This window comes from Mesoplodon bidens (assembly GCF_964165515.1).
Source record: "Mesoplodon bidens genome assembly, chromosome: 13".
Taxonomy (NCBI): domain Eukaryota; kingdom Metazoa; phylum Chordata; class Mammalia; order Artiodactyla; family Ziphiidae; genus Mesoplodon; species Mesoplodon bidens.
In genome coordinates, this window is record NC_138169.1 from 69,189,958 (window position 1) to 69,216,560 (window position 26,603).

The window sequence follows — 26,603 nt, forward strand, 5'->3', positions numbered from 1 at the left end:
ACCCAATACATACACTTCCCTAAAAATCATATAGATTGTTAGTAAGATTCCAAGTAATGTGGGTGAGGACTGAGAAAACTATTATATACACACATACATACACACACACACACACACACATGCATATACATATATGCATACATATACAGACATTTTTTTTCATTTTTATTGGAGTATGGTTGATTCACAATGTTGTGTTAGTTTCAGGTGTATAGCAAAGTGAATCAGTTATACATATACATTTATTCACTCTTCTTTAAGATTCTTTTCCCATATAGACCATTACAGAGTACTGAGTAGATTTCCCTGTGCTATATACAGTAGGTCCTTATTGGTTATCTATTTTATATACAGTAGTGGGTATATGTCAATCCCAATCTCCCAATTTATTCCCCGCCCCCCGACCTTACTCCCTGGTAACCATAAGTTTGTTTTCTACATTGACTCTGCTTCTGTTTTGTAAATAAGTTCATTTGTACCCTTTTTTTAGAGAAGAGTTAACATCTCTCCTCAAACTATTCCAAAAAATTGCAGAGGAAGGAACACTCCCAAGCTCATTCTACGAGGCCAGCATCACCCTGATACCAAAACCAGGCAAAGATATCATAAAAAAAATTACAGGCCCATATCACTGTTGAACATAGATGCAAAAATCCTCAACAATATACACATTTTTTAAAAATTAAGAAGCTACCTTTTTCATTTAAAAAATAATTTCAGTTACTGTCTCTCAAGGAGAGAAATATTAAAAATACCCTTAGTTCCTTATAATCATATTTGATATGCTCCTACCTTCTTCCTCTCTCCAGAATTCTAACCCTGCCTGTAGGCTGTAGGACACAGTACTTTCTGAATATTAAGGACTGCGACCTGCTTAGGTGGCCTGAAGGGAACTAGCAAGTGAAAGAAACCAGCTGAGTAACAGAGTTTGCAGAAGCTTCCAGCAAGAGCTGTGACAGGCACTGGCCACACCCTCAGATTTCCACTGTTTGACCTGCAGTTGATAAAAACTCCATCATCTTTTACTCGCGAACATTGATGGCAGCACCTTGACTTTGGTCTTAACAGCTACGACCCAAAGCAGTAATTGTGTATCATCACCTTGAAATCTTTCAACTTCAGCCCATAGCAATCCCCTGTACCTGTGAAACATCCTGTGAAAAAGAATTTTGGCCCAACCTAACTCCTCCATTAGCTGTGATGAAATTAAATGCGACAAAACTAACACTGTCAGAGTTGTGATTAGAACATATAACATTCCTACCACAGTGCTAATGCATGTCTGTGTGTGTGTGTGTGTGTGCGCACACACAAAGATTAGCCATGATAATTTCAGGGAAATGGGAAAACAGTTACCTGAAAGCTAACTGCATTTTAACAATTCTGTAATGAGTTCAAATTCTTATTATTTAAGAAAACATTGCCATAACAGTATAATATTTAAAAAATCCCAACCTTATTGAGCTTATGCCAGTCTGAGTGAGTTATGCTAACCCCCATGCTGAAGAACATGCTAGGGACATCATTTCTCGTCCCTGTTGTAAATCACTTTCTTGAGCTTAACCTTCAGTCTGCTGTCTGCTGAAGACTTGATTCAAAGTCTTTTCCTACTACCTTGCAGTGAAATAAAAAATTATTATTATCACTTCCATTCTTCAGAGGGACTGACTTGTAGTTCAGTCTAACCAAATGCTTAGGATCCCCAGAAATGACTTGATGCCTCTTCTGGGTTATGTTTCATCACTTAATATAATTTTAAACCACAAATAACAGTATAATAATAGATTGAACATATCACTCACAGATTATGCCAACAGCTTGATTAATTTTATCACTTGGAGTATGATTTGTTCTCTGTCCTTTTGATAATTTAATGTTCTTACAGTAATTTTGCCACTCTTTGGAAATACTAAATTTTCTAGAGTTCTTGAATTATTCTAGTGGCAGTTCTTACGTCTGTAGTGTTGGGTATGGTAACCACTAGCCACAAGTGGCTGTGGAGCACTTGAAATGTGGCTTTTGCCCTAATTGAGGAGTCCTGAAAGAGTGAAATCCACACTGGCTATTAAAGACTTAGTATAAGCAATGTAAACTATCCCATTAACACATTTCATATTGATTATGATTTGAAGTGACCATATTTTAGATATATTAGGTTATATATATATTTTTTTTAATTAATTCCACTTATTTCATTTTTACCTTTTTAATGTGGCTGCTAGAAAATTCAAATTACATATGAGTATTCATGCCTCACATTATACTGGACAGTGATGACTTTGATATATTCCCTATGTCTTATACCCAGCCACAAGGAAGTCAAAAAGATTGCCAGTCTGATATTAAAATGAGTTTTGGAGTTACTGAAATACAGTGGTTAAACAAATCCATCTTCTTAAATATTTCTGAATGTTATCTAAATAACGTCATGTTTAACCATCATTTTCCTTATTTTACTCCAGATTTACTGAACGTTATAATCAATGGCCTTTGAATGTTTGAGTCAAAGACATTTCTTTCCTATTGGTCTGAAACTTTATGGCACCAATGAAAATTAAAGCCAAGGAGGTGGGGTTGAGGAAATAAAAGGAATCTTTGGATACAGAATAGTACATCCGTGTCCCTGTGTTCAGTTTTACTTAAAGTCATCGTCCAACTTCTGTGAGATGATTTACTGCTGAAGACTATTTGTCTTCCTGCTGCTATCTCTGAACAAGCCCAAATCTTCCATGTGGTTAATGAACTTCTTATCTTTTGAATACTGAAAATAAAATAAAATAAACTTAATCCTCAGGGTGGTTCAGTTAGCAGACGGGGAGCCTTTTAGATGCTTCTTAGAGATAGAGGACAACTAGGTTTTCTGCCCTGTGCAATGATCAATCTTCCCTTCGCACGCGTGTATGTGTAAGGGCATTAAAGGTGCTTCTCAGTGATAAATGTCAGTGGAATCACAAAGTGAATATTAATTTCAGTATTGTCAAGGTCACATGTATACCCAGGTTCATTGTTATTGGGATTTTTATTGTTGCCACTGTAAGGAAAGATATTTTTTCTTGAGCTCTTTTCTTCAAGTATCGGGAGCGGAATGGAGCAAAATTCCTCAACACGTATATACGTTGCTCAGAAAAATGTGCCTTAGCAGAGTCTGATCTGTTAATTGGGGTAATTATTTTGAGTGCCTTAAAAAAGAGCAAAGTATGGGTTTAGAGGAGCTCAGTTAGGTGCGGATAGAAGAAACAGATGATCACAAAATCTGGAGACTAGCTAATGTTCCTAAAAAGCGGCTGACTATATATGGAAAAAGAAAGAAAAAAATTGCAGGAGAAATAAATAAAGAAGAAAAAAAGTCTGTGATGAGGCCATTCATAGAACTAGGGTGTGAAATTCTCTAGCCCAGAGCCCACAGAATTAAGAGAGAGGTAAAGATGAAGAAAAATAATAGGTTATGATTATCCATCTGGGGATAAATACCCAGCCGAATATCTCTGTATATAGTGAAGAACCTCAACCCCAGTATGGGTACCAACACTGATATTTACCTGCCCACACACCACACCCACACACCTGCCCAGTCTCGTTTAATCCAGTGTTTGCTATCTCAGTGAACAACATGAGGAACAACCAGCTATGCAAGTCAGAAATATAGGAGTCATTCATTATTTGTTTTTGTTTTTTTTGTTATTTTTGCGGTACGCGGGCCTCTCACTGTTGTGGCCTCTCCCATTGCGGAGCACAGGCTCCGGACGCGCAGGCTCAGCGGCCATGGCTCACAGGCCCAGCCACTCCGTGGCATGTGGGATCTTCCCGGACCGGGGCACGAACCCGTGTCCCCTGCATCGGCACACGGACTCTCAACCACTACGCCACCAGGGAAGCCCTAGGAGTCATTCTTGATGCTTCTCTCCTCTCACTGCCCAACCTCCAATCCATCAAATGCTGTTGTTTTTACCTTCCCTGTAGCTCTTGAATCCCTCTTTTTCTCTTCATGTCCATCACCATCATTCTAAATCAAGCTGCTAACCTCTCTCTTCTGTGCTATAGAATACTCTCCCAACTGGTCTCCCAACACCTACATTTGCCCCCTTCAATTCACAATTTGTATAGTGGACAGAGTTCAAAATGATTAAGTCTATCAGTACTTTGACGAGTCTTAAAAATCAAAATCCTCCTAACGCCTTTAAGGCCCAGTGTGGTCTCACCCCTGATGATCTCTCCCACCTCATCTGGACCTCTCCTAGTTCCTTGTGGCCTCATCACCTTAGACTAAATGTTAAGGAAGGTTTCATTGTTTCCACTGCTGATTCTCATGAGGTCTGGCACACTGTGAAAATTGGTAATATTTATTGAGCATTTCCTTGGTACTAGATGCCATTCATAAATGATTTAATATTAATCTCCACAATAAAGCCATGAGGTAGGTGTTGGTATTAACCCCATTTTTAAGGTAAAAAAATTTCAGCTCAAGAACATTAAGTAGATTAACCCTGGCTATATAGCCTGAGCAAGGGTACTGGATTTGAACCCAGGGTCTCCTCTTCTGGAGGCCACACTCTTTACTGTTAGTCTCTCTCACCAAAGGTTTATTAGATGGGATGTAGCCCAGATCGGTAACTTCTGTGAAACCTATGTGTTAGGAGAATAGAGTTCTAAATTTCTTCTCTAACTTACGGTGCCTCCACGAAGAGTCAGTTTACCCAAGGCAGTTACTTATCTTTTAAAGCCTAGAGATAGATAAACAATACATTTCTTCCCCAAAGAGGTGGTATCTTTTAAGGTAGGATCTTTTTGCCGTTATGTAGAAAAACCTACTCACTTGACTACTGGAGAAAAGATTGCTGCTTCCTTCTCCTCTAATACACAGCAGCAGGGCTCTTTTATAAAAGCAATCCATACATGTCATTTACTGACTCTATTAAAACTACAGCATCAAATATTGATTCTTCCCATACTGACCATAAATACAAGCCAAATTTGATAAAGGTTGCTGAGATTTAGTTACATCATCACCATGGGGAACACTCTGGGTTGCACTTAAGCTGAAGACACCTGATTCTCTGATGCATATCTATAATATTTATAGAGAACTGACTTTTCTGTGTGTAGAAGTACGATCCTGAAATATATGAGTCTCAAATAAGTGTGAAACAAAGAAAGAGGCCTACACCTGTGCCCTTCCTAGGGATTTCTGCTTGGGACTCTTCTATAAGAATTAAACGTACATGTATGGTCTGTATAATAACAACAAAATAACTGTGTGGAGTATTTATGAGAAGGTTGAAAGGTTTAACTTATGTTTACAGACATAATTCTGGCCAGGACTCATGCTACACGCTATGCAGGTATGGACTGCTATGCTTACTGTTTCCTTTTCACATACAGCTTATCCTTGTGTTCTTCTTACAATCTTGAGAATTAAGAGGAGCAAATACTTCTTCCTCCAATTGTCTGATGAGGGAACCAAAATTTGGAAATGTTTAAGGGACTTGATTTCAGGTAACAATAATATTAACTACTGCATTATTTTGAAGACTTGCTTTTCTATAATAGCACCATTTACAGTACAGTTTCTACAAGAGCCCTGTTATATAGAAAATATGAATCCATAAGAAAATAATATGCAGAGTGTTATGGTAATCTGGTCTAAAGATAAAGTATTATTAAATAGTGAACAGGGGTTTTTTATCCAGGATTCAAAATTAAGGTGTTTCATTCCCATTTGGGGGTATTTTCTTTTTTTTTACCATGTATCACAGTGATAGTTTTCACCTTTCCACTATCTGTTTGGAATTTCTCAAAAGTTCTTGACAATTTCTTAGAAAACTCATTTGAATTTTTTTTCTTTTCTGAACATTTGTTTCCAAACTGAAGTTCTAGAGGCAAACATCTTGCAAAAAATGGATTTTTTTTAAACTTCCTTCAAGCATCTTGAGACACACCACATTTTCTTAGAAATCAGTAGAACACTATTTGATTTGTTGATAATGCTAATAAAATAGACAAGCAATTTAATCATTGATAATTTCATGTTGGTGGGTTGTTTCCTGATTAACTGTGCCATCATTAATTAGTTCACTTTGGAATTATTCTCATTATTTTTACTTAAAGACTTCCTCATCTAAAGGCTCCCCCAAACTATTCTCTAGTGTTTTTCTCTCTGTTGACCAACTTGTAAATTCTATTCCAGAAAGGCAATTATCAAGGCCATTACTCATTAAACTCATTCACACCCATTTACCCTGACTCACTAGATTCCTCCTTCACATCTGAATTTCCTGTCCTTCCTTTTTCCATCAGTGCAATTTTCAACTGTTGTTCAAGAAATACTCTTGACCAAACTTACCATAACTGTCCTCAATTACTATATACTTCATCAGTAGGTCTATTTCTAGCGTTCTTATATACTTCATCATCCGTCCAGTCCAGAGAGGTGTTTTTTTTTGTTTGTTTGTTTTTTTGTGTGTTTTCTTTGTCCTAATAAGTTCCTTAAAAGTTTCTACATGATAAAATATTTCACAGTACTAGAGAAAGCATTGTATTATAAACACATGAAGAGTGTGATTAGACTTTAAAATGAGCTGTTACTTTTATCTAGAAATTTCAATCACAATGGAAAGTAACAAGACCCAAGCTATTCTGGGAAAAAAAAAATTTAAGTCATTATGATTAGGTTTACATGACAATAAACCTTCAGTAATATGGAAATTTAAGCACATTTGGCTGAAACTTTAAGTTTTTAACTTCAGTATTATCTTTTTGGCAATGTTGCTGTATCATAAAAACAGTTGCCTTTGACATTACTTAAAAATCTCCAGTTTAGGGCTTCCCTGGTGGTGCAGTGGTTGAGAGTCCACCTGCCGATGCAGGGGACATGGGTTCGTGCCCCTGTCCCGAAAGATCCCACATGTCACGGAGCGGCTAGGCCCGTGAGCCATGGCCGCTGAGCCTGCGCGTCCGGAGCCTGTGCTCCGCAACGGGAGAGGCCACAACAGTGAGAGACCCGCGTACCGCAAAAAAAAAAAAAAAAAAAAAATCTCCAGTTTAAACGGTTTGAAATCTCATTCGGTCAGGAATCTACATTACCCACTACATTTTACTTTTCTAGGCATTGTTTGTGTTCTAAAGTGAAATTCAGCATAAGCTATGTACTTCACCAAGGTTATTATTGCTTGGTGGTGTTAGTGAAAAATCTGTTACTCCACTGAAAAGACCTTACATTGAGGTCTATCCCTGTAATCACTTTTATTATAAAACTATTTCCAGTTCTAGGACGAATCACAAGAAGACTACTTTTAAGATCGTTTGCCTTCAGAGAGAATCATTAAAGTTTTTCCTACTATGCTGTCAAAAAATATCCATTATTTAATATATCAACATTTATACATGTTTATATATATGTCATAAATCACACATTTTATATATATGTGTGTATATATATAGATACATCAATATATGTATGTCTACAGACACACAGATGCAGACACATATACGCACACATAATGACACAGTTGAGTATATTGTGAGTTAGCGGATAGCACCTATTCAAACCAAAAATATTCAATAAAATGTTCAGGTAATAACTGCTTCCTCCAACCAAATCTTGTCAGACTCCTGTGGTTTTGTAATAGAAACCTACCCCACAGTTTGTGCTTCTTCCTTGCCAAACTACTCTCCTATCTCCTAACTGTGCATAGTTCAGTCAAGAAGGGTTTTATTATGTCAATAATTACATTGCCTGCAGGCTTCTTGATGTTGCATTCCCCCTGCAGAATAGAAACAGATTTCATAGAAATATCATTAAAGCTGTTAACTACAGGAGAAAAAAAATCAAAGAGGCAATCAAAGCATGTACTTTATTATCAATAAATGCAAATAGTTTCAGAAATGGTTTGCATTTGAAACACATTCAGTGAGGATATCATTGGAAATGGAAGCTGCTGCTTAAATAAGAGAGCTTTGTGGCCTAAATCCATTTGGATCACCACAGATAATTATTTAGATCCCTTGCTATCCATTTTTAAAAATGGACTCAAGAGTCATTTTTGTATTAGCACATGAATAAAAAGGTAGACTCACCCTCAGAATTCTGGCCTGAATTGAAGACATGTGAATTATAGGTCATTATTTGAATGACAACACATGTGATTTTTTTTTAATGCACAGTTACTTTAGTTCTTAAAGGATTTGGTGGCTGTTAAATTAATGATTTAGGAACACTGTACTACGCAATCATTTTGAAAAGACTTTAAATATTCAAACGTTCAACTAGGTATTCTCTGACACTAACATTTATCTTCATTTTGGACTACCAGCTGGGAAACATCAGTATAATGGTGAAAAGATATCAGCCTCATTCAGTATTGTGATGACAGAGACATGTCTTGATCCTTCTAAAGTTTTTTCTGTGAAAACCTTGTATTCACATTCTTATTTGGAAGAGGTTGTTTAAACTCCCATTTTTAGTAGCATATAGTTGATAAATCATAATTTGGAATTTAGCGTGCTTAATACAAATATCAAATTATAGTACAGAGAAGTCAGGAAGGTAGACAAATAGATATTAGAATAGACACAGAGCAAGAGAAAGGAAAGGAAAATAAAATAGGGTATTAATTTGTATATGCTGTTTGATTTCTTGATCATCAGAAGCCCTAACATTTGGAAAATCTAAAATATTTGATGAATTAACCAGATGAATTCAAATGCATTTGATTTACCCATGATTTGCAAAATGAAATAGAACCATCTATTTCACAAATGTTTCAGCTTATGAAACAGTATAGCATTTTATTAAAAGTTGAAGATGTCTATTTTAAAGTGAAATTATTGCCATATTTCCCATTATAAAGTAATTAATAAGCACTACAAATGATTTGATGATAGAGTCACTGATTTTCAGAACGAAAAGAAATCACAGATACTATCTAATCCACTGGGAGCTACCACTTAGGAAATTGTAGACCTTAATGATGGAAACTTTGTACCCTACAACTTAAAAAATGTACATATTACATTTTTGAAAATATGCAAACAATTTCAGGGGGTCCATGGACACCTTGGTCTTTGATGCCAATGACTGGTCTCTATCATGAGTAGGGACAAGAAATCATACCTTCTGACTCTTATCTTAATTAATCAACGAGCTCATTAAACTGTAATATTCTCCCCCCCACCCCACTTACCTACTCATACATATATAGAACACGGACATACATCCTGTCATCAGTATAATTATATGTGATAAATCATGCCTTATTAAAGATTCAGCCAACTTTTATATGCCATCTTTGGGTTAATATGCAATAAGAACTCATTATAAAGTACCCTGTTACACTATAAACTTATATATAGTCAGAAATTCCTGTTCCCAGTACAAATAGTGACATGTAATACAGCTCATTTACTCTTGCATAGGTATTTAATTTGTTCTTAGGTACAGGTGTTATAATGAACTTCTACTGTAATGCAATATTGAAATTTAAAAAGGTAGTTGGTTAGGTTGACATTGATTGATGAGTTACTTGCATAGATTATGCATCTATTCTGAAATCTTTCCATTCTTTGAAGAAAGAGGTAACTGGAATGGAGATGGAGAGAAATTAGATGCAGTTTGCCACAAAATTATTGTCCAACTGTGGGGATCAGTGGGGATTATTAAAGACATCTGGGAAATGATGAGCAGTTAAACCCATTAAGGCTCTTGACTGACATGCTAAAATGTAATGAAGTGGAAGGCTGAAGCTGTTAACTGTATTGATTTCACATCTGATTCCTATTGTTGAACATCTTTGAGTCTTCCTTTTTTTCTTTCTCTTTCTTTCTCTCTAATATGCATATAATGAATCACTTATTTAAAAGTGTGTAAGTTATGTCTAAATATAGTTTATAGACATGGGTCTGAATAAATACACAAGTACATATATATATCAATATATGTATGTGTACTTGTGTGTGTATATACAGATATACACACACACAAGCACATATGCATATTTCCACAATCAACTTAAAACACAATATATTATCCACAGGCCTATGTCAGAGCTATAATTCAAAAGGAAAATATTAGGGAATTCAGGAATTTGAATTTATAGTACTGTTGTGCAGAAGAGTAAACATGTAATAGCTTATGTTGTTACCTAACCAAACTTGCCTCTGTTCTCACCTGCATAGTAAAGCCAATCTGTTGACACTGGGTTATAGTGAAGGAAAGTACAGCATTTATTGCAGGGCACCAAGCAAGGAGAATGGGCAGCTCATGTTCAAAAGTCCCAAACTCCTCAATGGCTTTCAGGGAAGAGGTTTTAAAGGCAAAGTGAGGGAGGGGGCCACAGGGTGTCTGATCAGCTCATGTAGAATTCTCAAATTGGTTGGCTTCAAGGTGAAGTTTTGCATCATCAACCTTCTGCTTTTCAACCGGTCCAGGGTCTGCGTGCTTGCGGTCAGCAGTTTTCATGTGGTGGGGGTGTGCTTCCTGTAAAAACAACTTAGGAATGTGTGTCAGGCCTTCGTCTGTATCTTTCAGGGAACTGGGAGTTGGGTGATTCTGCTCTGTGGCAGATTTATAGTCTAAATTGTTACCAGTTTCCTGGCCCAACAGCTATTCTTTGTTTCTACATCTTCACATTTCCTAATCATCAACTCTTTTTTTTTATTATTAATTAATTAATTAATTTTATTTTATTTATTTTTGGCTGCTAATCATTAACTCTTGAGCCAGCCTTTTGAGACTCAAGGGAGGCTTGGGAGACTAAAGCAGAAGCCTTTTACTTCAAAGGACAAGGACACAGGGGCTTGTATACGGTTTCAATCCCCCTTTTCTTTGATAGTGCTCAGTCTTGAGGGGAACAGGTTTAGGAAAAGAAAGGGAGTAAAGTTTTGGATAGAGGAGTTAATCATAAACTTGGCAGAGGAACTCAGTTTTAGGGGAACTCAGTTTCAAAGTGAAACACAGAGTCTTGGCACTATCCAGGAATGCTGTGAAAATGAATGTCCCACATGCAGGCTGTATTTTGGTCTGGATGATTAACTCTTTCTATCTCTCTATCTCTCTATCTATATACAGGTAGACCTCATTTTATTGTGCTTTGCTTTATTGCACTTTGCAGACACTACATTTTTTACAAATTGAAGATCTGTGGCAACCCTGTCTTGAACAAGTCTCTTGGCACCATTTTTCCAATGGCATTTGCTCACTTCCCTGTCTCTATGTCATATTTTGGTAATTCTTGCAATATTTCAGAATTTTTCATGATTATTCTATTCATCATGGTGATCCGTGATCACCTTTGATGATCATCTTTGTGATCATCTTTGATGTTGCTCTTGTAACTCTTTTGGGGTTCCACAAACTGCACCCATATAAAGAAGGTGAACTTAACTGATAAATGTTGGGTGTGTTCTGACTGCTCCACTGACAGGCCACTCCCCCCTCCATCTCTCCTCAGGCCTCCTTATTCCTTCAGGCACAACAATATTGAAATTAGGTCAGTTAATAACCTTAGATTGACCTCTGAGTGTTCAAGTGAAAGGAAGGGTCAATCGGATGTGGCAAACTGCATTGTTGTCTTATTTTAAGAAAATGCCACAACTGCCCCAGCCTTCAGCACCACCACCCTGATCAGTCAGCCGCCACCAACATCAAGGCAAGACCCTCCCCCTGCAAAAAGATTATGACCCACTGAGGTTTCAGATGATATTTAACATTTTTTAGCAATGAAGTATTTTTAAATTATGTACATTTTTTTTAGACATAAGGCACACTTAACAGAATACAGTACAGTGTAAACATGACTTTTTATACGCACTGGGAAACCAAAAATTTTGGTTTCCTTTATTGTGATAATTGCTTTATTGGGGTGGTCTGGAACCTAATATACAGTATCTCCAAGGTATGCCCATATGTCTGTAAAGTTGTCCCTCAGTATCTTCATTGGCATTGATTTCAGGGCTCCCCCATTGATACAAAAATCTCCAGATGCTTAAGTACCCTACATAAAATGAGGTAGTATTTGTATTTGCATGTAACCTACACATATCCTCCAGTATATTTAACCTTGATTAATTATTAATATCTCTAGATTACTTATAATACCTAATACAATCAAAATGCTATGTGAATAGTTGTAAATAAAATGTAAATGCTATGTAAATAGTTGCCACAGTACAGAAAATTCAAGTTTTGGTTCTTGGAACATTCTGGAGGTTTTTTGTTTTTGTTTTTGTTTTTTTGTATTTTTGAACTGAACTGAGGTTGGTTGAATCCAGACATGCAGAACCTGCAGGTATGTATATCTATACATATACTGTATATACCTATATCTATCTATCTCTGTATATATCTGTGTGTGTGTATATATATATATGACTATATCTATATCTGTATTTATGTATATAAATATATATGTATATATGAAATGGAAATAAAAATAAAAATAAACAAATGGGACCTAATGAAACTTAAAAGCTTTTGCACAGCAAAGGAAACCATAAACAAGAAGAAAAGACAACCCTCAGATTGGGAGAAAATATTTCCAAGTGAAGCAACTGACAAAGGATTAATCTCCAAAATATACAAGCAGCTCATGCAGCTCAATATCAAAAAAACAAATAACCCAATCCAAAAACGGGCAGAAGACCTAAATAGACATTTCTCCAAAGAAGATATACAGATTGCCAACAAACGCATGAAAGGGTGCTCAACATCACTAATCATTAGAGAAATGCAAATCAAAACTACAATGAGGTATCACCTCACATCGGTCAGAATGGCCAACATCAAAAAATCTACAAAGAATAAATGCTGGAGAGGGTGTGGAGAAAAGGAAACCCTCTTGTACTGTTGGTGGGAATGTAAATTGATACAGCCACTATGGAGAACAGTATGGAGGGTCCTTAAAAAACTAAAAATAGAATTACCATATGACCCAGTGATCCCACTACTGGGCATATACCCAGAGAAAACCATAATTCAAAAAGAGACATGCATCCCAATGTTCATTGCAGCACTATTTACAATAGCCAGCTCATGGAAGCAACCTAAGTGTCCATCGACAGATGAATGGATAAAGAAGATGTGGTATATATATACAATGGAATATTACTCAGCCATAAAAAGGAATGAAATTGGGTCATTTGTAGAGATGTGGATTGATCTACAGACCGTCATACAGAGTGAAGTAAGTCAGAAAGAGAGAAACAAATATCGTATATTAACGCATATATATGGAACCTAGAAAAATGGTACAGATGAACAGGTTTGCAGCGTAGAAATTAAGACACAGATGTAGGGAACAAGCAAATGGACGCCAAGGGGGAAAGCGGTGGGAGGATGGGGTGGTGGTGTGCTGAATTGGGAGATTGGGATTGACATGTATACACTGATGTGTATAAAATAGATAACTATTAAGAACCTGCTGTATAAAAAAATAAAAATAAATAAATAAAAATTAATGCTCATATATCACTTAACTGACATTTCTCTGTAAAATTTATTAAATTATTCAGTTTCTAAAGGGTCTTTGGTTTATCTGGAAGAATAATTCATTTTTACTTATGTTTAGACAGTTCACAATTCTAATCAGTACTTTATATATAATAAAAAAATAAAAAGGTAGTTGGTTAGGCTGGCATTGATTGATGAGTTGCTTACATTTGATTAGATTAGATTAGATTGGATTGGATTAGATTAGATTAATTTCATGTGTATGAGTATATATGATAAATATATGATTTGATGATAGTTCTTTGATGTGATGTTTATATTTACTTGGGATAACATCGGATTATAGTATTTTTATCTTAATATATGAGGATATTAAAGAAACTCTACCGATTCAATCAGATCACGAAATAAATTATATTTTAAAACATAAAGTTAAGGTAGGAAATGATCTTATTCTAAAATACAATCATTTTTCAGAAAAAGATAATTGGAAACTTTACACTAACAAGTCGAATGTAATCTATGAAAACACATACTGTTGTTTGTGAATGCTTAAACTAAATGCTCTGAATGTTCCTTTTTACTTCCGGTATCTATTATCTCTGCTTGAAATTGTTCTGGATTCCCAAGTACACTTTTTTTTCCCTGATGGTGTCCAGTGACCATTAAGAAGGGAGAATAATTCAGCTGGTGAACAGATGATTGGAATTGACACTACCAGTATGTCCTGAATCCAAATTATGGTACTTACCGCCTGATGTTGTCCCACTGGTAACTACGCCACCTGTACATTTAAAGAAATTATACTGTGGGCAAAGTGTACACAGACTCTCATGCATACAAGAAACACGGACATATATAACAACTTTAGTTCTCATCAGGTGTGTTAGGAAAATACAATTTTCTGATCACTCATAGTAACAATGCTGAATCAACAAAATCAAATGAGTTAGACTATGTATTTTAGGCTTGTGATTTACCATAACATTTGGTAACTGCATATAAAGCCCTTCACTTGGCACACATTTATTGATTACTTTCTCTATACCTAGCTTTGTGCATATCTCTGGAGAAGACAGCTGTTCTTACTGTTTGGGAAACTCAGTGAAGGGTTTTGACCATTCTCCCAACAGCCAGGACACTAAGCAGCCATGGCTGGAATCATCAGGGGAGGAGTATGGTCTAATGTTTGTTATTGTTGGGGTGTTGCCTTGAGCTGTAGGCATCCCTGTAGTTTCTTCTCCACAATGCCTGATGGAAGTGATTGATCCCCACGCACTCAAAAAGTCATAGACAGGCTTTGCATCCTCCCACCTCCCCCTGCCCGCCATGTGCCCCTACCATGCTAAGTGGCCCTTTCAGCTTGTCCTTCCAGATTCTCAGGTGGCTCACTCTGGGTGCATGGGTCATTTCTAGATTCTCTTCCAGCCACACCCGGAGCCTCAGGAAACTCTGGGTGACATGGGCACTCTTCACACCCCTGCCTTCTTAGCAAAGTTGCCACTGACTCTGCATGTGGTGGTTCAGGTGAAGTGCAAACTCATTTTCTTCTTTGTTCCTCAAATATTGAAAACATTTAAAATTGTTTCACATCACCCCATTGTGCTCCAGTAGAACAGATAAGCAGAAACTCCCCAAGCATTGCCTCCCCTTCCTTGCTCCCAGACATGTCCTGGAAACCTTTCTTGAATGTGTTACATCTCACAGTGGGAGTAATGGCTTTGGAGTTTGGCCATTTTAAAATCCGAATCTTTTCTCTCAGAATAAGCCCTGTTCTTAGTAAGCAATACCCCTTCACTTTAGCCATGGGAGAGCCAGAAAGGACACATTCAGTCACATTCAGTTAACACTTTCCACATTAATGGACTGCACAAATATGCTCTATGTGAACTTTCAAAATCCTGGTTACCTTACATTCAACATGTATCTTAAGCAGTTCACTCAATCTCGCTGCTGTTTTTGCTCCTTTCTCTATCTCCCTTCCATAGAAGAACAGTAGATTCCGAATTAGAAATGTCCCTTCTTGAAACGTTTGCATTGTCTTTGTGAGTATATAAGTAATCAAAGAAGTATGCAAGTCATCAATGTTTTTACTAATGTTATTTAAAATATTGTACCTTGAAAATCTGGTTGAAGAGTTATCAGCGGGCAAATTTTGAGTTTGCTTTTTTCCCCCATGGAAGAAAACGTCTGCTTCATTATAATACAATTCTAACTGCATCACTATAAACTTGGACACAGGCAGGACTTGCCACTGTTCAACAATATCTACTAAAGTCTCCTCTGTGTGAGAAATAAGGGATTTTCCATAGAAAAATTACTGCTTCATGGAAGAGTACTGAGGTGGGGATACTCTCATGAAATGTCTATCAAAATACAAGTGTTTGGGACTCAGAGTTCTCCCTCTGGAAGAAAGGACGTGTAAAAGAAGAATGGGGAAGGCAAGAATGACCCCATCCATGGATTGGAATGGGAGGAATCTCTATAGAGTCATGAAAAATAGCTTATGGATCTGTATATTTGAGTATATGTATCCACCTAAACGTTTTTCTGTGTATACACATTCATGTGTTTCTTATTCACCCAAAGGACCTAGAGACATTGATAAAAAGCATACTCCCAATGTAGTATCTCCACACAGATTGTTTATTAGTTGTAAGCAGCGGAGCAGAGGGCTGGGGTCTGGGGGGATGCAGGGGACCACTTAACTCTACAATGGAGAAACCTGATAGTACCTTGACCTGCTATTCAAAATTAACATACATGATGGTACAGAGATCTTGTGCCTCTGGATGTGATGCCTTGAGAAGGACTGACATCGCTTGCATTTTGTTTCAGCCTGGAATGAATAACCTAAATTCAGTATGAAGAAACAAAGACAAACCCAAAATGAAGAACATTCTATTAATTAAAATAGAACCCATCAATCCCACTCCTGGGCATATACCCAGAGAAAACCATCATTCAAAAAGATTTATGCACCCCAATGTTCATTGCAGCACTGTTTACAATAGCCAGGACATGGAAGCAACCTAAATGTCCACCAACAGAGGAATGGATAGAGAAGATGTGGTACATATATACAATGGAATATTACTCAGCATTAAAATAGAACAAAATAATGCCATTTGCAGCTACATGGATGGACCTAGAGATTGTCATACTGAGTGAAGTCAGACACAGAAAGACAAATATCACATGATATCACTTATATGTGGAATCTAAAAATAAAGGTTACAAGTGAATTTATGTACAAAACAGAAGTAGAGTCATGGATGTAGAAAACAAACTTATAGTTACCAGGGTTTTGGGGAGAAGGGGGGATAAATTGGGAGATTGGGACTGACATATACACACTACTATATATAAAATAGTTAGCTAATAAGAACCCACTGTATAGCACAGGGAACTCTACTCAGTATTCTGTAATGACCTATATGGGAAAAGAATCTTAAAAAGTAAAGGAGTGGATATATGTATATGTATAACTGATTCACTTTGCTGTACACCTGAAACTAACACAACATTGTAAATCAACTAGACTCCAATAATTTAAATATATATATATATATATATATATATATATATATATATATATATCCTAAAAGATAAAGAAAGGCTTTTGAACTGTTTCAGTATAAAGCAGACTAAAGAGATATGGTAAAGAAATTCAAACTTAACCATAAACTGGATCCTCAATTAGAGATGAAAATGCTACATAAATGACACTATTGAGTCAGTTGACACAGATGACGATTAGTAATATTGTATTACTATGAAATGCACTGAAGTTGACAATTATATTATTCATGCACACATTAATTCTTAGGAAATATGCATTAAAGAATTCAGGGGTAAAGAGCCCGATCAGTGCAACTAAATCTAGATAGATAGATAGATAGATAGATAGATAGATAGATAATTGAGAGAGAGAATGATAAAGTTTATAGAACATAGTGTTAATAATGGGTAAATCTGGATAAAGGGAACAAGGGTGTTCTATGTACTCTTCTCATTCTTAACGTATTCTATAGGTATAAAATGTCTTCCAAATAAGTTTTTAAGAAATTATTAATAATCAGTTGTTAAGGTGAAAAGAATGCAATTGTCAATAATAACGATTCTCCAGATTTGGGGACTGGTGGGAAAATATGTGAAGGTGACATTGATACCGACCAGGGTTCTTGGCCTTCCCCAATCAAGCAAGGCTTTATTGGGGCCCATGCTGCAGCAGGGAGGAGCGAAAACAAGTAACAGGTTCCCTTGCTCGCTCCCTGAGGAAGGGCAAGCTGGTTCCTTCTATGGGGTGAGGGAAGGGGTGTGTCCAGGGATTCGGCCAGAGGGGTGTCTTAGGTGGTCTCCCCACCCATTTGGTGGTGTTGAGTGCAGGGGGCATGTGCAGTACCCTACTTTTGCTCCCAACACCCTGTCTTTGCTCCCAGCTCTTCAGATGTGGCAGTTGGGATTTTTTTTTTTTTTGGTCTTTTTGTATCTCCTTGTCCATAATTTGCCCCAACTGCACATGCACAGTTATTTTTAGTCCCTTATAGTTTCTTTGTATTCTGTTGCTTGGGGAGAGGTTTGTCCAGGTGCACTGCAGCAAAGGGTCCCAGGGCCCAGGGCCCAGCCTGTCTCAACATAAAATATATGTTTCTGACATGAGTATTTTTTTTTCCCAAAAAATGTGTGAGCGGTAATGCCTTAAGGAGCTGGGTTCCATGGAAAAAATTCTGAAAATGATCCAGAGACACAGGTTCCATTCCGATCTAAGAAGTATATCATCAGATGTCATGTCATCTGGGTTTTCATATGCTATTTCGCTATGGAAGTTCAAACTCACAAGAGTTGAATTAGAGGCAAAAAATGTATATCTATCTGTCCAAAGCTAGGTGGTATCTAAGGCTGGCGGAAGTACACAGCATGTTTAAGTTGTTGTTATGCTTGCAATGATGAGACTATTTATTTCAGATTATAGTAACTAATGTGATTATTGCATTTACCATTTACAAATCATATATTTAATTTCAGGTCCATAGGCACAAATAAAGAATTCTGCATATATTCAGAATTTGCAAATCTAAAATCAGAAGGATTTTCCTAACTCATTTCACATCCTAACCTGACCTGACCTTATGTTAGACTATATATATAGTCTTTAATAATCCTGTTTGGTGTGAATGTCATGTATTTGCTGCAAATATATGGTTTAATAACAGGGTGCTACCACAGACCCCACTCGGGGTGTTACATAAAACACTGTGTATGCACCATGTTACATTTCTAAAACCTGAAAATTTTTGGATATAGAAACACATCTGGATGTAAATGTTTTGTTTAAGTGATTGCGGACCTGTGTTTTTCTAATTTCTTTAATGAACACGCTTCTTATCCTTGATTAAGTGAAGTAATAGTTATGAGAGAAGATAGAATACTAGAAAGTAAAATTGAAAATTAAATCCTGAAATTAATTTAAAGGACCCAGATTTGGGCAAGATTTTAAAATGATGACTTAAATAAGGACAATGTGGTAAATTATCCATAACTGTGCTGCCTATTTGAATTATAAGTAGGATCATGATGTACAAGTATTCTAATTTCATTTTCTCTTTTCATTCTGCAGTTAGCAATACACAGGCAAAGGCCTACTTGCAAAGTGGAAAATTCTCCATACTAAGAATTTAGATTAAGAATCCCACTCTTCTTCAGCCATTACCCTAGTCACTTATACTCCTTGACCAGTTTCCTCAACTGAAAAATGAAATAAGTAATTTAGATTAATATAAGTCCTCTTCTGAATTTTAAAATGAAATGATTCTAAAATTGCATAACTTTCTATTTATATCCTATATTTTTATATTCTTATTCCATATGGTTCTAAAAATAGTACATGGTGCTATAATTTCCTTGAACTGTAAAAGATGAAATTCTGTTTGTTTTGAGAAAGAGGACCTTCTTGTACTAATCAATTTCTCCTGTAAACAGTGCAAGTTCCAGGGCCAGTAGAAAATCTGCAAGCCGTATCTACCTCACCTACTTCAGTTCTTATTACCTGGGAACCCCCTGCCTATGCAAATGGTCCAGTACAAGGTTACAGATTGTTCTGCACTGAAGTGTCCACGGGGAAGGAACAGGTAGGCAAGAGAATGGGCCCCACTCCTGTCGCCTATCGGAGAAATTGCAGGACATCTGCAGGCTCTTGATATAAACCAGTATCCAGCACATTAATTGGATAGCTGATCAGTTTTAAAGTAACTGTTACTGAAAATGTTAAGCAATTTAATTGAATTCGGGTGGTAAGAGAGGCAAATGGGCAATGAGATGAAGTTAATACAAAGGATGCAGATTTTTTTGTTTGAGTATATTTTGGTCTGGGCCAGTGTAACCACATTTGAATGAGCCAGTGTAACCACGTTTGAATGAGCCCATCTGGTTCCAGAAAAGTATTTGCATTTTTCAGTCCTTATCCTAAGGGATGATCAATCTTACATTCAGCAACTTCTGTCAAATTGCTTTTTTCATTCTTTTTACATTCATATGTTTGATGTTATTTCTGTCTTCTCCCTACCATGGGACCATCACCTATCACTTCTCATTGTTTTCAGAATTACTTTACTCCTGAAGACTACCTTCCATTTTGCTTCTAATCTGTGATTAAGCACAGACATTGGAAAATAGACAAATTAGATTTTCATGTAAAGTAAGAGTAAATGAGTCTTAAGGGAGACACATGAAACTCAACTATTCTATTTTGTGACATATATATGACTACTGAGATGTTTACTTCCAGATTCTCAAGTTCATGTGGAAAAAGATACATAGACAAGTGGGTAGTTAAATAGGAAAGACCAGAAATGACCTTGGGATATTGAAGTTCTTATGATGTGTTGTGAAATTTGCCCATTAGAGTGTGGTCTTCATGCTTCCACATACACTGCATGATAGATATTTTTCATTAAAATAAAATGTTTGCGTTAGTTCTATTCAGAACAGTGCCAAGTTCCAAGTTTTAGCATAAGAAGTATTGAGATCCTCCTAAGTAATCATTCATTCCTCTTTTTTTTTGTTTACTGCTCCCATGCTATTTAGCTCTTATTTTCACCTTTCTATTCTACCCTTTTCCTACACATTTTAGGTCTTCAATAATGCATTTTACTAATTCATTTAAGTGAATTAAAAAATAGTGTCACCCAAGACAGAGTGTGAGGATCATTGGGAAGAGCTGTATAATGGATCTTCTGGAGTGAACTGGCTCTGATTTGCTCAGTGACCTTCACCTCCATTACCTCATTTCTACATCTGTGAACTGCTGAAAACAATTCCAACTTAACCTCACAGCATTTTGAGAGATAACAACTGTAGCAAAATATCCATAACAATTGTAGGAAAGTATCTGTCAGTTTCGAGAATCTCAGGTATATTTCAGCACAAGAAGGAAGAATTCTATTGTTTCTTGGTAAATTATTCCATTTTGGGTACAGAAGCAACTCTCCCTTCTGTGGGTTTACAAGCTGCCTTCTGCCTGTCAGGGTTTTGGTGTGGGCGTTAATAGTGCACACCATTCAATGTATTGGGTGGTGTTAAACAAATTGGAACTTAATGATTATAAAGATAGCATGGTGCTGTTTTAACTAGGGTCTACAGAGTGGTTTGGTCTTCAGTGGCGGAGTGTGTGTCACAATTTAGGTTTTATAACAACTCATAATAAGGCTAAAGTGTAGTTTTGTGAGTAAGAGTCTAACATCCAATTCACTGATTGCACAGAATGGCTGCCATTTTAGCTTTTACGTGTCTCCTGAATGACAGTTTTGGTGTTTTATGTCTCCAGAATATAGAGGTCGATGGACTATCTTATAAGCTGGAAGGCCTGAAAAAATTCACGGAATATAGTCTTCGATTCCTAGCTTACAATCGCTATGGGCCAGGAGTATCTACTGATGATATAACCGTGGTTACGCTTTCTGATGGTAAGTTATAGACAGTGAAATTTGACTCACATAGTTGTTATAATAATGAAATAATATTGGATATCTGTCATAGATTCCATGTTCAAGGTTTCCTAACTAAAACTTCATGGAGTATGCTAGCATACATTAGAAATTTGGCTAATTCACTCAAACTACCTATTACAGTCAAATTTAAACTTTGAAAAGGTATATACTCTGAATCAGGATGTCCTAATTAGTCATCTTCAAAGTGTGACTGCTGCCTAAGAGCTCAGAATCATTTCTTCGTGTGTGTTTTCCTTTATTCCTATAAATACAAATACATTTGTACATGTGTGTGGGCTAATTTACATTAGCATCTTTCTTTTGTTTCTCCTTCTAAACAATGGTAGATGATGAAAAGTGTAAATGATGGACAGTCCTCCTACATATACCTCTTAATTTGAAAAAAAATCATGAAGTTTTAGGCCAAATAATCCAGTATTGAAAGTATTAAAACTGAATATGAAAATTTATATTTTAATTTTACCTTGCCTAACAAATGAAAGATTAGACATATTTTTTAATGCCATAAAAAAGAGAAAGAAATCTTAATGAAGTAGATGAATTTGACAAAGCAGTAGCAGAGGAAACTAGAGATCTAAAAATGGATGATAATGAAAGGTTGGAAGTTTAATGAAAAGTGAAAATAAAGCACAGCAGAGCATATGATATGGGGCCAGTGACAATTCAGACAGGTGCAGAAATGCAGAGATGTGACCTCCATGAATACTAAAAAGGCATCAAGCTATTTCTTTTCAGCAACGGTTTCCATGTTGATATGTGTAATTCTATAAATTATTGATCTTTCGAATTTCAAAAAAATGACTTTAGTTTGTGATTCCTTGACTGATCCAACCTTGCTTCAATCTAGGAAAGCATCTGGGTGGATATTTCATACACTATCAGTGAAATGAGGAAGGGCATGCATGTTATTAAGGATAGTGCAAAGATGACACAGGGGTAATGTTCATTTGCAATTTCAGTGTAAAATAATACTTTATATCTGACACCGCTTTGGTATAATTTTTAATGTAATTCTTAAGCCCATCCATCTGATTCTGTTATTGAAGACAGAACAGAATATTTATTGGCAGAATAAATTACTTCACAACTTATAATTATAAAAATAAAAGGAAAACAAATGAAAATGAATATTTTACATAATTTATGTAGATTTCATTCACACACTGAACTGTAATGCTGTGGCCTTTTTCTCTACTTTGGTTTTAAATGTCGTAAGTGAGAAAGATAGATTATTACTCATTAATCCAAGAATTATTATCTAGAAGTATTGCAGCATTTAGTATTTAGAAAATGCCTGTCCTTAAATAAAAGGATGTCATGACTCTAATCCAACAAGCATCACTCTGCAAGGGACCCCAGCTTCCCTCTATCAGATGCATTTGATAGAGAACACATGAACCTCAGGGGCCCCTAGGAGTGGGTACTTCAACGTCGTCTGCTTTCATCTTTACAATAAACTCATCTCTTGTACTTCAATCTGATGTCCTCTTCTCTCTACTGAAGCTATGTATGCTGAGGTCACATATAGATGAATTTAATTACAATTAACAGTCACCTGCTTCCCAGCTGTAAGTCACAAAGCCCTGTTCTTGACTTTCTGGATGTTATAAAAGGGAGATGTTGTGAAAATTAAATGTTTAATCCATATACACACCTAAAACATGGGCATGGCATATATTTAAATGTTTAATAAATGTTATCTATGCCAATGTCTTTTTTTCTCATTATTTTAAATGTTCCTTAATATGAGGGATGATGTTATATTCATCTCTGTATCCCTCCTAACTCAGTAAATATTTATTGAATTAATCAGTTCAGCCAAACCTGTACAAATGTTTGTAAGTATAGACTCATCTTTAGGACTTCCTCTTTGTGTGACTACCTTAACATATGATTATTTGTAAATATATATGTGTTATAGAGAGCATCAGATTTCCTATAAGGCCAGAGAAATTCTTACCATAAAAAATTTGTATTGGGACTATAGAAAAATTGAATAAAAGCAAAAATAAAATGCAAATAACTTTTTTTCTGAATTAATTGTCCCCAAAGTATCCATGTTACGCTAAGATGCTTGTAAAGATTTTATTCTGGGGAGCCATCATCTCTAATTTAGCTCTGTTTTAATTGTTTTTCTGGGAAGAAACACTTTTTTGTTCAGATTCCTCCACCTAGTATATCATTAGTTTACAGCGTTCCACTTCTTCAAACCGTTGGGATTGTAGAGCATCAATCTAGACAGCCTAATATTTAGTGTAGACTGTAAGTAGTTTTGCCAGTTTGTTCTTAAGCACTGTCTCTGGAACTAGTTGACATGAATAGGTTACTAACAGATTTTATGAATTCATTAACATTTATTGGTGTCCATGCCAACTTGCCCTGTGTTCAAAAGCAGAGGGACCAAATTTTATAGGCAAGCTTAGCTATAGGAATCTGCTTCTTACTGTTATCACTAATATTTATTGAGCACTTATTAGTGCAGGCCCTGCTCCACACATTTCACAACACTGTATTTCTCCCTACTTTACAGATGTCAAAACTAAGATAGGGGTCACAAAAGCTAGTAAGCAGCAGAGCCAGGTCATATAAGCGAGTAAGTAAAAAGGGGGATTCAGTATGGAAATATATATGTCTCTCTTATTCTATGATAAATGTCTCAGGTCCTTCAAGAAAAAAGCTCAGAGCTACATATAAATTCTTTCAATCCACAAATTATGTGTACAGGACAGCACACACTTGCTAAGGGGATGAATTCAAGTGACTATATGTACGATTCATATACAAATTTGAGAACTTAATCTACTCTGGAGAATGCTTCATCACCTTGTGCTTAAACCAGCATGCTCCACCACATTGAGAGGAGTTTCCAGACCAAATGCCTCTGACTGGCTTTAATGAACCTATTGTAATTGATAAACCACTTGACATTTTGAAGAGAAAAGCAATGAACTATGTCCTTCCCCTCTGCCTCATGAAACAATGAAGCGTTGTCAAATAAGACAAATAAAGAAAAGTCCCAATAGATAAATGTGGATTCCACCAAGCATCTAATCCTATCTATTGTATCTATTTATTTGTAAATAGTATGGAAATTGATAGTAAGAAGAAGAGAATAATAACTAAAAATAATGTAGAAAAAAATTGCCCACTTTTTTTCCTGACTGTGTAAGGCAAGAATAGCCAGTGTGCCATCAGTGAAAAGTAAGAGAAATTTATATTGTAAAAAAATAGGCAAAATTCATTAACACCATTGTTACAAGTCCACCTTTGGGACTTGATGGCTTTAAATTCCTAATACGGAAAATTATCAAATTGTGGTAGTTTATTATTGTTCTTATATATTCTTGGCTTTCTGAAATGAGGAGTTAAATGCCATTTATAAACTTTCATTAAAGTGAGATTTAAGGGTTACATATCAACTAGCACAGTACCTAGAACAAAATGTATGATAAATTTAAATACCTTCTCTTTCCTCCAATATTCTATGTTTTCATATTATTTAATTGGTCAAAAGTGTGTGTAATATGATTAGTAAACTATAATATGATATAAATATTAGAATATCATATGAAACCTAAACTAGAAATATTTTTTATCAGTAAGAAGTGATTTATTATCACCTAATATTAAGACATTATTCCCAATCTTCACTTTTAAAGAATATATTTTTCAGAAGCCGTGCAATTATATGATTTAGAACATAGCATTTTTTTCCAGTTTTTACCTGTTTTAATTTTTACTGCTTTACAGAGTGATTTGAATGTGGGTCATATTAAATTCTTCCTCATTGTGAGAACATCAGTTTTTTTTTTTTAGTTCTTCTGATCACACAAATTATTTTTATTTCCAGCCTATCTTTAATCTTTTCTTGGTACAGTCACTTTAGAAAACTTTGTATCTATTAAAACTTAACATATGTTTAACCCTCATAGGGTTCCCACCCACCAGTATTTCCACTCCTAGGTATAAACGAATGAAGGAAATGAGTGCAATTGTCCAGCAGAAGACACAAACTAGAATTTTCATAGCAGCTTTATTCTCATAACTCCAAACTAGAAATTGATCCAAATGCCATTCATCAGTAGAACAGATAAATATAAATTAGAATAATTGTACATTGTAATACTGTGGAGCAACAAAACAAAACAAAAAAACTATTGCTACATGCAACAATATGAATGGATATCAAGAAGTAAGCAAAAGAAGCCAGCCTCTGGGAAAGAAAACACACAACTATGGTTTTGTTTTTAGTAAGCTCAGAATAAACTAATCTGTGGAGTTAGAGGTCATAACAAGTAGTGGTTACTATCAGAAAGATATTGACTAAGAAGGGACACAGTGAGCTTTCCAGGTTATTGAAAATGATCTATATCTTGATCTAGATGGTGTTTAAATGGGGATGTACACACACACACACCAATTTATCCAGTCATACATTCAAGGTTTGTGCACTTTCCTATATGTTATACCTTAATTTAAAAAATAAGATTGCAAAATTATAAACTTTTTTTTGTGACCAAATTTGTTGACCAAAATCTAAATATGAAAAATATTTTATTATAATCTTATAATCTTTCTACTAATGATTCATTCAATATACATTTGCTGAGTGTGCCCCATGTGCTTAACACACATCAATATTGGGGATGCAGCATCAAAAGGACAAAAATCCTGGTTCCTGTGAAGGTTATATTCTGTATTTGATAAGAAAACCATAGCAGAATTAAATGAAATTTAAAAATAAAATCTATCTCCTAAATAATGAAATATTTTTTTGAAAGAATGCTTGTTGACCTAATTCATGAAAAACAAGCTCTGATAAACATTTTACCACAAGTTACATTGGTAATAACCTTTATCAAGTACTAACAAAATAAGTGACTAATTCCTATTATGTTTATCACTTATTCATCAAAGTCAAACAAAATAAGTGATTATAATTCCTATCATGTCCAGAAAGGTCCAGGAGCTAATATTTAAGTAAGTATCCATTTGTTCATTTAATTATTGAGTCAGTAAATATTAATTGAATGTCAGTTTGGAGGATTTAAAGATTAATCAGACATATATCACGCCCTCATAGTGATTACTTTTGAGAAGGCAAAATCAGAGTAGGACATAAATAAATTCAGGATAAATATAAGCACCCCAGG

At 35.7% G+C, this 26,603-nt stretch overlaps 1 protein-coding gene across 1 annotated transcript in view; it reads left to right on the forward strand.

The window, feature by feature from the left end:
- The window catches only part of DCC (DCC netrin 1 receptor), a gene marked incomplete at its 5' end in the record, with an annotated part of 1,182,001 nt that overhangs the window by 827,830 nt on the left and 327,568 nt on the right, over window positions 1-26,603 (forward strand). Inside the window, 2 exons of the mRNA XM_081253253.1 lie at window positions 19,424-19,572; window positions 21,267-21,405. Coding sequence (XP_081109379.1) covers window positions 19,424-19,572; window positions 21,267-21,405 — 288 coding nt within the window. The remainder of the gene's footprint in view (window positions 1-19,423; window positions 19,573-21,266; window positions 21,406-26,603) is intronic.